A 13,967-nucleotide genomic window follows, 5' to 3' on the forward strand; every position below is an offset into this window, starting at 1 on the left:
TATATATATATATATATATATATATATTGTTTTTGTGATAGTTTTTTTGAATGACTTATACGAAAGTGCATTTTTACCTAAATGCGAATTGGGAATAATTTTCCCTTTAACCAATTTGGTACCCCCAAAACAGCATATGTCTCATTTTTAAAATATAATTTATAATTATCCAATTATTTTTAAAATATAATTTATAATTATCCAATTGTTTTTAAAATATAATTTATAATTATCCAATTATTTTTAAAATATAATTCATAATTATCCAATTATTTTTAAAATATAATTTATAATTATCCAATTATTTTTAAAATATAATTTATAATTATCCAATTATTTTTAAAATATAATTTATAATTATCCAATTATTTTTAAAATATAATTTATAATTATCCAATTATTTTTAAAATATTTATAATTATCCAATTATTTTTAAAATATAATTCATAATTATCCAATTATTTTTAGAATATAATTTATAATTATCCAATTATTTTTAAAATATAATTTATAATTATCCGATTATTTTTAAAATATAATTCATAATTATCCGATTATTTTTAAAATATAATCTATAATTATCCGATTATTTTTAAAATATAATTTATAATTATCCAATTATTTTTAAAATATAATTTATAATTATCCAATTATTTTTAAAATATAATTTATAATTATCCAATTATTTTAAAAATATAATTTATAATTATCAATGATTACACACACCGTATTTTGGGGTAATTGCGCCAACTAAAAAAAAGTTCTCTTTATATGAGTGGTTGCCAAAAGAGCATTTTTAGCTAGTTGGTGCAATTACTCCGGACTTGAAGCAATCACCCCAAAGTACGGTATATATTCCAGGTTAAAAAAATCCCAAAGTAAATAAAAAAAAAACCCTAGAATTTCAACAAGGTTTTTGGTAGTGCTCAATTTAAAAGAACAAGGTATTTTATTCAACAAAGTTACAATTAGTCACTATAGACATCGTCATGTGACAATAAACCTCTGTTATTATTCGAGGCCAGTTCTTTCCTGATATATTTTTAAAAAATATATAAATAATTATTTTATTTTTTATATATTTATATTTTAATACATAATATTTTTTTTTATATATATATATTTATGAAAGACAGATTAGAAAAACAATTCAACACACAAAAAAAAATTTGTTTTTCTTATGTTGAGTTGTATTTTTTGTCTTTCCATTGAAACTTAAATGTTCTGTTAATCAATTTCTAAAACACACAAATTAACATTGACTTTTATATAGATAGATAGATAGATAGATACAGATGCACACAGATTATCACATAATATATCATAGCAATGTGCATATCAAATTGTGTTTCAGCATTTTTGAGATGGGGGTTTATAATGTATTTAATTGGATTTTTCAGACTACCGTTCTCATCTTCGATGTAATTCTCACAACATTTCAGCTTTTTTTTTTTTTTATTTCTTACATTGGGCATGGGGCAGCCAAACCAGCTGCCAACATTGCCTAGCTTTTTATTGAAACCAACCGAGAGCTCTTTTTAGTATCCTCGTTGTTCCCTTAAGTGCAATTGTCTGGATCTCGTTTTTTTTTTTTTTTAAATGTGTTTTTCTATGTGTCTTGTGTTGAACTCTGAACGGAATTTCAAACCAAAACCTTTATTTAATAATCCATGGAAGTTGATTGTTCTCGTTCCGTCACTCATGACTGAGTAAAAGTCTTAAGTAATTCTTAATTATATTCTTAGTATCATGAGTCGACGGATAAAGTGTTAAATAATAATCAGTTCTAAGTGACAGCCAAGTGAACATTGAAAGATAACACATTAGTCTGAAATAGTATATAATAAACTTAATTGAACATTGAATGATAGTATGGGTTGTAATTTTAGTTTCAAACAGATACAAAATCTTCATTGGTAATAGAAGTGATAGTTTAATTTTCAGTTTCAGACAGACATATCTAATCTCGATTAAACGTAATAGTATAATTTTTGGTTTCAAATCTCGATTATCAATAGATGTAATAGTATAATTTTGGGTTTCAGACAGACAGATACCAAATCTCCATTAATAATAGACGTAATAGTATAATTTTTGATTTCAGACAGACAGATACCAAATCTCCATTAGTAATAGAAGTAATAGTATAATTTTTGATTTCAGACAGACAGACAGACAGACAGACAGATACCAAATCTCCATTAATAATATAAGTAATATAATTTTTGATTTCAGACAGACAAATACCAAATCTCTATTAGTATTAGAAGTAATAGTATAATTTTTTGTTTGAGACAGACAGATATCAAATTTCAATTATTAATAGACGTAATAGTATAATTTTTGGTTTCAGACAGACAGATATCAAATCTCCATTATTAGTTGACGTAATGCATTGTTTAGTATTAGTATTGTTTTTAAATTACCCCCCCCTAAAAAGGGTTGATATGCCATAAAACAAGCAATTGAAACATTTTGTCAAATACAGATGTGAGTTTTGCTTCCTTCTCCAGATTCTGTTATCATTTCACTGCTGAATTGCTCTTTTTTAATTTCTTGCCTTTTTTTCCACCTCACTAATTAGTCTTTGATATGACAGGCGCGCATTCAACCCCTCCCCTTGGCTTGCGGAATTCAAACATGACTTCTGACATTTAACTTTGATTCAAGATTGAAAATTTATTCCAATCAACAGTTTAAAGGCTGCAAAATCACTTTCACATCTTGCATATTGACAAAAACGAATCCTATGACTAAAATAATAACCATTTATTTCTCCATGGAAATTTTGAAATGTTTAGGGTGAGTAGATACTTTTTTAAACAAATTTTATGCTGAAAATAATGTTTGCACATAGTGCCACCTGAACTTAGGAATAGTGGTAGGGTTAAGAGATGTTATTTATTTATTTATTCTTTTTTCTGGAGGGAGTTTTCTGGGCCTAGAGTTATTAGTATGGTTAATTGATGGCTATTTTTACCTCGCTTCCTCTTAAGCATATATATTTAACTACCTTGATAAAAAATATTCATTAAAATGCTGTTTTGTTCACTGCTCAGAAATAAATGATCATTTTATGTTATGTTTATATGCAAAATTGACCCCCATTCTAAATTCTTAAATAATTCGGAGGTTTTCTTCCACCAGTTTTTAAGAGTGTTCGAATTCACCTAAAAGTAGAATCTCATTTAAAAAATTTTCTTTTTAATTTGACAGACGTTTTAATGCATTCTCTTTATATATTGTATCCAAGAATTTGACAAACTCATTGTAAAATTATCTATATTTTTTCACTTGTACCATTTTTACTTACTTTTTTTTTCCCGGCACTATTTTTACCTGAATTACCAAATATTTATTATTTTATCATGAAATAGGCAATATATATTTTATATATAAGAAAAGAATTGTTTTTGGAATTGAAAATTTGATTCAAATTTTTTTATTCTGATCCTCCAAAATTCCCCCCCCCCCCGATTTTCAATCCCAATTCTGATTGAAGTAAGTAAAGTAGTAAATACCACATCAGCCAGGACAGAGTCGTAAACCATAGTAAAGCCTGAATTGTTTTTAATGTGCCTTTGTTCTATGAAAGACTCCAATAATGTTCTTTCAATAAAATGTGATGCTTAGCTGATTCTTATTGCCGAAGAAATCCTTTTTCCATCTTCCCATTGGTTGAACGGATTCAATTAGATAAATCTTGTCAGTTTTTCTTCAACAATAAAGCTGATTAAATCTTACTAGGAGATTTCAGGATTATTCGCTTGCTTCCTGCCATTGTCTACATTACCATGTTCGGATGATGCATCATGGTATGTCAAGGACAGGACTGCCCTCCCCTCCCTTTTTTTTTTTTTTTTTTTTTTAAACTAAATAACTGTCCTTCCCATACTTAGTGTGGTATTCACCTTTGGGTAGGATTCTGGGAGTATTATTAGATTGGATTAGTAGTGTTCAGGAGAGATGGAGAAAGATTTTAGGTTCTTTGGACTATCCATAACTAAGTACGATTTTCATAAATAAATGCTGTTCACATATTATTAGACTGGATTAGTGTTCAGGAGAGATGGAGAAAGATTATAGGTTCTTTAGACCATCCATAACTATAATAGTCAAATTTTCATAAAAAAATGCTGTTCACGTATTATTAGATTGGGTTAGTGTTTAGGAGATATGGAGAAAAATTATAGGTTCTTTGAACCATCCATAACTATAAAAGTAAGATTTTCATAAATAAATGGTTGTTCAGGTATTCATCATCATCATCATCATCATTAATTGAGCACCCATTTTACATGCTGGCATGTGTTGGACAACTTTTAATAAAGTGACTTTCAAACTAACTTATCTCTGATCAAATCTTTATTTATCCATCTTTCTCTTCACATTCTTTCTTTAGCCTTCTCCTATGAACTGACCCTGTTACATCAACTGTTCTACATTTACTAACCCAAGCACTTCTCCATTCTTTCAATGTGGCCAAACAAAGTCTCCTTTTCTGCACACATATCTCTATACTGTACAGAATCAATTTTCTTTTACTCATCAGCCTGCCTTTACACATTCCGTGTTTATTAAGCATTCATCATTCATTTTTTTGGATAAACTATTGTTGAAACAGTCTTAAATTGCAGGAAGGTTAGCCAACCAAGAAAAACTTGGAATTAAGTGATTAGACAAGTTTGTACTAAGTGGGATTTGGAGACAATTGACCTGCTGAACTAGAGTGTGGGTTTGTGAAATAAAAAAATGTTTGACCCTTGGACAAGGGAAACGTGATGGAAGGTAATGATGATCTCAATTTTGCACTTTAAAAATAAGTTTTGATGTTACCAATAAAAATATCTTGTACATTTTCAGAGCATTTTCTCTGTGAAAATTTACAAGATGTTTTTATATGTACAATTTCTGAGGGATGATTATTTATTTATTTTTTATTTTGTTTTGTTATTTTTTTTTTTTTTTTTTAACTAGGTCGAAACGAGTTCCATATCCTAAAAATATTGATTGATATGGACAAACCTATGCAACGTTCTTCCTTTCAAGCCATAAAAATATCCCTCAGCTAATGGAAAGAAAGATTCTTCTACTGTAATAATAAAGACCATTGTGTGCTTATTTATATATAAATATAAATCGCCCCATTACACAAAATTTAGCAAATAAAAAATGTGCCTCGTTTTAAGCCCCCCCCTCCCAACGGAACCATTTCAAGTGCTAGAGGGGAGCAAAAAAGCAAATAGCAAGTCAGACAATCCTGTCACCTGAAATAATTTCAGAAAAAAAATCCTTCACCTTAAATTTAATCAATGGTGGGTGGGTGTTTTCCTTTAGGTCATTAGAAATGATAATTTATATATAAAATATTACTGACATAATCTTGTGATGCTAATGCGAACACTGGCAAAATATATATATTTTTAAATTTTGGACAGAGGGAGTACACTAGTATTGCATATAAAATGGAGGGGGAGGATTATTACCAATATCTTCTCATCAGATTCTTTGGTCATTTATACACTTTTTTAATTTTATTTTTATCATGTTATTTTGCTCTATCATCTGATTTGTGTCTTGTAAGTGGAGTGTATGTAACTGTTTTTGTATGGCTTGGCAGGAGCGGTATCGCCAACCAGGCTTTCACAAGAACACCATGGAGAAAGATAGTTCTGTTGTCACCCACACAAAGGTAAGACATCTTTTTTAGATGTGTGTGTGTGTGCGCGCGCGCGTCTTGGTGCCGCCTCTTGTGATGTGCTCTTTCTGCCTGTTCGTTGGTGGATTGTCTCCGACAAAAATTTCTCGCGCTACTTTACTTTGTGATATTATCTGTTGCGCATCAATTGCTAAAGATATACCAACGACAATTGTACTTTATTCTTCGCAGGTTTATTTTGCCATCTGATATTGTATGTTTGACGGCAGTGTGGTCATTCACTGTGCATTTGGTTAATGTCAAGGAGAGATGCCTATCAAAGGCCTGGTGCGAACTTGCGCTGCACAGGTCATCACTGTTTGTTTGCTGTCCTCATCTGAATTCAGTGCTTAATTTATACACAGGCTTCCATATCTCCATTTACTTGCCTTCCTACTAGGGAAGAGTTAGACACAAGGTCTGTTTTAATGTGGGAGAAATCCAACTCAATAAAAAGGGGTACTCTTGATTGGGACAAAAATAAATATTGCCACAGTCTAGAAGGTTTCCTCCTTCCATGAGCGAGTGCAGAAAAGGTACTACACTTTGCTGTCAATCATGTGATCTCTGTCAGTGCCATAATAAATAAAATCACAACTTTGAGTTTTAAAATACAAGGTGCCTTCAATGAGTTTTCAAACCTTTTTGTATGGGCATTTTTCTCGATAGTGCACACATGAAACTCTAGTCCCCTTCGAAGTAATCTCCTCCAGCTGCAATGCACTTGTACCATTCCAACAACTTCTGGATGGTCCCATGGAAGTCCTCTTGTGTGAGTGTGTCAATGGCCCTTTCATCTCCTCCATTGTCTCATAATGACAGCCTCAAAGGTTTTCCTTGAGCTTAGGGAATAACCAAAAGTCACAGGGAGCAAGGTCTGGACAATAGGGAGCGTGAGGATCTGAATTGATCAGCTTGATGACGTCTTTCTTTCTGATCTTCTCTGAGCACCCCTGGGACAAACTTCACGCAAATCTTCTGCATCTTCAGTTTGCAAATAATTATGTGTACAGTTCCGACACGGATATCAAACTGTGCACTTATGGTCTGTATAAACACACAATGGTCCTTATCCATGAAATTCTTTATTTGGACAATCAACTCTGATGTTCTGACTTCCTTACTCCTCCTACACCTCTCATCATCCCTCACAGACTCCCTGCCTTCCTGGAATCTCTTATACTACTCCAAAACTGATGCTCGATTCATGCAAGATGGTCCAAAAGCAGTCTGAAGTATTCCATATGTTTCTGTGGCATTTTTTCCAAGTTCAAAACAATTTTATTGCCTATCGTTCTTCTAAAGTGTCCTCACGTCAAGATTGCATTTTTGAAATTCACCAGGGTGTATTCCAATTCCTGGTGTAGAAAATAATAAAAATTGGTCAGTCATCTCATAAGATGTATAGCAATAACATACTGAATTTTCAAGAGTTTGCGACAATTTTAAATGCCTGTACAAAAAAAAAAAAAAAAAATCTGAAAACTTATTTAAGGCACCTCGTACATTATTATATTGTTTTGGCTTCTCTCATGAATGATAGTCACTTCTAAGCGAACACAAAAAATAGACTAGTTTGCATAAATTCCTGACTATGCATAGAGCCCAAGTTAAATAACTCTTCCAGCCTGTTTTTTCTTGCATATATATATATATATATATATATATATATATATATATATATATTATTATATATATTATTATACAAGGGGAGTTCCAAAATTAAAACTTATTTTTAACACGAAAAGTTAAAACTACAAAGACGGGAATAAAATACGTGATCTTTTGTGCTTAAAAATTTTTCTACATAGTCACCACAATTCTTGATGCATTTTTACTAGGAAATCAATAACACATCTTTACTTCGGACACATGTTCATGACAATGGTTGCTTTGAGTCTCCCACTGTCAATATCTGCAACAGAGAGATGAAACTTTTAGATCATGAATGCATGAGTTCAGTCATCACAAAAATGCAGCTTGCAATTCCCTCTCTGATCCATTTTGGTGGAATAAAAAATAGGAGGCATTACTTTTAGAAAGTGCTTCATATAATATGTATGTGTGTATATATATATATATATATATATATATATATATATATATATATATATATATATATGCATATCACTTATGGTAGGCCACATAGCCAGTCTACTTGAAAAATGATGGACTGTTTTATCACTGGAAATAAAAACATACTAAGTTATTTATTATCCGGAGTGGACATATACAGCATAACATGTTAACACACCGGTTCCCATTAGATCACCAAAGTTAAGCAGCGTTGAGCTTGGTTAATTCTAAAATGGGCGACCATTTGGGAATTCCAGGTGCTGTTTGTGCTCTCTGCTTATCTCGGCATTGTTTTCAGTTGTCTAGCACTTCTACTTGCCACTGGACTCGAAACAGTGCCGATTCAGGAGAGATGTGGTTGGAGATTGCATAACCCTTGCCTCACAATTACATGTGCAGCTACCCTTACAGGGGGTATCCATTGTCTCTTGAGATCTGAATGGAATGGGCATTAAATTTGTAGGATTTCAAGTGATCTGACTTTTCAGCATACCCCCACCCCCCTTTTGAAGACATTAGCATTTTTTAAAGAAACCCAGCTAATTTCTTGGATGTTTTCTTCTGTAAATATTTTCCCATTGCATGGCTGCTGTTTTTAGCATGCATCTGTGCATGTTTATGCTTATCTTGTTTGTCATAGAAATAGGTATTTGCTTCATCTTCTCTAAAACCAAAAAAATAAGTGAAAATGTTGTTACAGCAACATCTTTGCTTCGGGCATGTAGCTAGTTGTACAAATCTCTATTCCTGGGTGACGAAAGTCTATTGGTTGTCATCTGAGAACATGGGTGATAACCATTATGAAGATATTCGGTTCTCTTTCACTGCAAGAACTGTGACACCAGGATTGGAAAGTGGCATTGAGAAATCCGCACCCCTGAGAAAGGGCACTCTAACTTGCAAAAAGTGCCTGGGCAGCCCCGTTGCCTCAGGCGATTAGCAATAAACTAACTGTTTCTCAAAGACAGAAGATAAAGCCTGCACAGGAACAATTTTACACCACAATTAATAGGGACCAGGTCATTACAGGAATGGTCTAATCTGTTGAAAATATCCTTGGAGTTCTCGGGTCCACAGTCGGTTACTCTTCACAGTGCAATAGTGATTGGCTAACCATCACGTCAAACCTGGTTAGAACTACTGTGGTGCAGGACAGGTAAGAAGCCAGCTGAACACTATCAGGATGAACTTATTTGTAAGTAAAATAATTGAACTTATAAATAAATGAAGATAAACATTCATACTCCTTGGGAATACATTCTTGACAATCAGTCAATCAGACAGAAAGTGAGCAATTTTTTCTTTTCTTCTCTGCCATTTCATGTTTGGGTATTGTTCTATTAAGTTTTGAGAGATCTGCCCTTCCATGCTTGCTTGGCATTGTCTTTGAGTTAATTAACCGGACCTGACCTTCTGTCTAACCTCCTAGAGAGAACGTAAATAAACATTTGAACATGTAAAAAAAAAAAAAATCACACAAGAATTTTTGCACGGATATTAAAATTATTTCTTTAAAAAAGTATTTTCAGACTTTGTTGGCATTTTTGCAAAATACTGAATTTTTATTTATTTATTTTTTTTAAATTTCATTGTGAATTATACTTTTTATGTTTTTAATCAGTTAATCAATCCTGAACTGAAACTACATATGGTCATGAGGTTCAAATTTAAGTGCTTTGATGAGTTTGGAGTCACCTCTTACTCCCAGGAGTCTACCCTGATTCAGAGTTAGAGTAACTCCCATCTATGGGCTAAATATATAATCGATTATCTGCAAATTATTTATCCATGAGATATATGCATACAAAGACAAACAAATCTATTAATAATTTGGAGGTGTTAATAATTTTAAAAATCTTAACAAAAATGGTTCCAAAAGTGTTGATATGTCATAGAATGAATCAAATGGTATAAAAATTATTATTATTATGCAATATCTAATGATGGTGGAGAAAATTGCCTGTCTCACTGTAAAATTTAAAGATATTAAATATATCTTTTACCAAAATGACTGAATTTGGTATTAAATAAAACAACCAATAACATCACACACACACACACACACACACACACACACACACACACACACACACACACACACACACACACACACACACACACACACACACACACCATTAGTTATCATTAGGGCTGTGACAACAGAGTATTCTTTGCATTCTTTTGACTCTCAAGTATATATCTGACACAGTAAGACACAGTCAATCAACCAAGAACCACATCAGTCTATATAAAAACACATAAGATATTAATGGATATATACTCAAGAGTCAAAACAATGAAAAGAATATGCTGTTGTCACGACCCTAGTTATCATACCAAAAGCCAAAAAGTGGAATCAATTCACACTCTTAATTTATTAGTATCCTTTTTAATTTATGAGTAGTTTTTGTAACGGTAACTAATGCTCTGAAGGTACAATTCGAAGAATAATTTCTAGAATGTATATACCTCAACAGTATTTTTTTAAAAAGATATTCAGAACATAAATCATGAAAACTTTTATCAAAATGACATGATTTCTCATTAAATAACCTGAAAAGGGTTGATATGCTATAGAAGCAAACAACTAACTCTAATAATGATGGGAGAAATACCATCTATCGTTATGTAACCTAGCCATTGAAAGCATAGCTTAAAGTTTTTGACAATGACCGTCTTCACTGCATTGTATGATGCGGCTGTGTGGATCGAGTTATGACTAATACTTGCCGTCCGTCCTGCTCTAACTGCATCTAAGATTGTTTGGGCATACAACATGCGAGCCTGAGGGAATGCTCATCCACACGACCCCTTCCTCCACTTCTCAACTTGGTTGGCATGAACGTGCTGGTGGACAGTTGGAGAACTGGATTGCAACAATGAAAGGTGACCTGGCAATACTATCAGGCCCACAGGTAGTTGCTCTTTGGCTATGGAATCTAGTTTGGCTAGCTATATCATGCGATGTAGTTCAGGATTAGAAAAAGTGGGACGCAATAATCCAAAATGCTGTGCTTGCTCAGGAGGAAGCTGGCTGGGTGATATAGTGTACAGTCGAGTATTGATACATCAACTGGTACAGCCGACATTCATGCAAAACGCTCAAAAATGTATTTTGCATTGATGTTGACATCGAAGGTGGTCTAAGATATAGAAATTCCAGCTGACTACAATCTGATTATCTTCAAGTCCAATGTAAACAAGTTCTTGATGAACCGTCCCCTTAAGTAATCCAATTTACAAAATTCCCAGTACTTATGTTTACTACACTAGAATCACATTGACTAATGTATACCCGTTAACTCTTATCCTCGAGTGACCTCCGGGCCTTGATAAGTGGTGATTCCTGTGTAAAAAAAACAAAACAAAAAAAAAACAAAAGTCATTCCCAAAATGTCTAGCCTCAGTATATGAAACTCCAAGATGAAAAAAAAAGAAAAGAAAATATAACGATAGAGGTGGGCACTGACTGGCATAATAAATATCAACATGGATGATGGAATCTGCTATGTGGAGTTCAAATCCTATCTCATCTATTATGTACAATTACACACTAATATTGTTAGGAAAGGTATGAACCCACAATTGCCCCCTATTAGAATGGCAACATGCTTAACTAATCATATAAAATAGGTTTTGACTTTACTTAACCTAAAAAATGTTGATGATGAAACAAGTGAAGTGAATAATGTTTAGCTGCTAATTCACTCATGTTTGCATGTATTACTAACAAGCCTTTTGCTGAAATAATTTGCACTTATTGTTATTTGGTATTAATAGAGTTTCATTGATCTGAGCTGTGCCAAACCTCTTATAGGTTTACCTTGCCTAACTGAACATTGCAGATAGAACCTTTTTAGTCTCAGTTTTGTGTTTGATAAAAACAAAAACAATACATTTTGTTATATGTAAATGAATTTTAGTTGCATGTTTGTTTTACCATGCTTACTGCATGTTCTGCTTCTGGTTTTAAAAGCATTTCGTGTCAGTAAATTAGCAGGAATTGCACGTACTATGGGTAGATTTTAAGATTTTCCGCACATGTTCATGAATTTATACTAATAATATAAGAGGTATGTGTGTCTCTCCACTTAGTTATTAAACCTAGGAATGTAAAATTTGGTAGCAAGCATGCCCTTACCCATGCAGGCGGCTCTAATAGATGTTGCAGAAAAATGTATTTATATCTATTTGATTGGTTGGTTGGTTTACGGCATATCAACCTTTTTCAGGTTATTTAATGCCGAATTCAGTGATTTTGAAGAAATTTTTTTTTTAATAGAATATATTTGTTCTTTTTCACGTCAGTTTCTATTTAACCCATAATTGGGGCCCTAACAGGTACTACCACTCCGGGTCAAAGTGGACCTGGGAGCAATGGCAATTAAGGGGTGGCTCCACACTCCGCAAAGCCTGCAAGCTGGGGCCTCACCATTGGATATAGTTTAAGGTCATATCCAGGACCTATATCTATTTGAAAACTCTTAAATCATTATCTAGTCTTATTCGATTTTGGACAAGGCAGGTAACATAGGATCCCTCTTCCGCTTCTATATCTCCCTCCTCCTATCTCCCCTCTCCCTTCTCGCTCTTCCTTAACCCCCTTCTCTCTCTTCCTTAACCCCCTCCTTATTTGTACTCCTTGTCTGATAATTAAAATTTTGTATACCTTCCTTACAGATATAAAATGTTTTTTTTTTTAATTTGAATACATTTTCAATAATAAGATTTTTTTGTTATATATATATATATTTATTTATTTTATAAAGGATATATCTTATAATATTTTCCAAATTGTTTCAAATAACAAGCTCAATGAAGTTATATTTCCTGCTTCAGAGCATATATATTGGTTAATTGTATCCAAGTGGAAAGGAAAGAATCAGTCTTTTTATTTTTTATTTCAGTGAATACCTATATATTTTTTCTTTGCTGTCTTATGCATGTTTCGTAATCCATAACAAAGTATATTGTCTTTGGTTAATTTGGTTGCTCTTTAGAGACGACCAAATATGGTCCTGAATATGACCTTAAACTATATCCAATGGTGAGGGCCTCAGCTTGTGGGCTTTGGGGAGTGTGGAGCCACCCCTTAATTGCCATTGCTCCCAGGTCCACTCTGACCCGGAATGGTAGTACCTGTTAGGGTCCCAACTATGGGTTAAATAGAAACTGACTTGAAAAAAATGTATATATATATATATATATATATATATATATATATATATATATATATATATATATATATATATATTCTATTAAAAAATTCGCTGGATTCGACATTAAATAACCTGAAAAGGGTTGATATGCTGTAAAACAAAAATAACCAACCAACCAACGACCAAATATTAATAAATAAATATTTTTGTATCTTTATAATAATGTGTGTGTGTGTGTGTGTGTGTGTGTAATTTAAACTAATATTTTGGATTATATTCCCATATATAATTTTGTATACAAATGCAGTGGTATATCTGTTATTGATTTCTTCAGGTCATTAACTTGATTTTTCTGTTAATATTGTCAAAATTCTCTGCCCGTCTAATAACATGTTGTCAACATTTTTATTTGCAATTATAAAACTCTGCTTTGTATTGAGCACTTTTAAAATCACAAAGGAAAAATATGCCTGTAATGTTTTGGTATTGTCATTGTTAATAGATTGGTATCAGTTCTTTTTACCCATTTTTATTCCTTTTGTTCAAATAATAATTGTTTGCTTTGTCATTTTCTACTGTTTTTTGCTTTTATTTTTCTCTAATAACTGCCTTATATTAAAAATTATAAATTCATGTTATAAGTATGATTGGTGATTATTATTGAAATGGAGGCACATAACCAGCAGAATTTGTATTATCGTTCTCTTATACTTTCTCACTATATATTTCTTTTATAAATGTTTTTTTCTTAATCAATTTTTTAATTAAAGTTTATTTTCATAATTTTTTGGTAATTTCCTTTTCATTATTTTTAAAAACTTAATTAAAAAAATAATTTTTAATTATTAAAATAAATTTTAATTAAAAAATTATTCTTTGATTAAATTTTAAACCATTTTTATAACAAATTTATATATATATATATATATATATATATATATATATATATTTAAATTTGTTATTAGAATGATTTATTTTTTTAATCAAAGAATAATTTTTTAATTAAAATTTATTTTAATAATTAAAAACGATTT

General features: G+C 31.8%; 1 protein-coding gene across 50 annotated transcripts in view; it reads left to right on the forward strand.

Annotated features, from left to right (window-relative positions):
* The window catches only part of LOC145263687 (SWI/SNF-related matrix-associated actin-dependent regulator of chromatin subfamily D member 1-like), a 273,700-nt gene that overhangs the window by 84,718 nt on the left and 175,015 nt on the right, over nt 1–13,967 (forward strand). For 17 of the 50 annotated variants that reach the window (XM_080120574.1, XM_080120571.1, XM_080120578.1 and 14 more), the window contains exon 2: nt 5,621–5,692. The exons of the other annotated variants lie outside the window; for them this stretch is intronic. In XM_080120574.1, the coding sequence (XP_079976700.1) occupies nt 5,621–5,692 (72 nt within the window). The remainder of the gene's footprint in view (nt 1–5,620; nt 5,693–13,967) is intronic. 50 annotated transcript variants of the gene reach the window in all.

Source organism: Euprymna scolopes, chromosome 39 (assembly GCF_053919585.1).
Source record: "Euprymna scolopes isolate OS-2025 chromosome 39, ASM5391958v1, whole genome shotgun sequence".
NCBI classification, from domain to species: Eukaryota; Metazoa; Mollusca; class Cephalopoda; order Sepiida; family Sepiolidae; genus Euprymna; species Euprymna scolopes.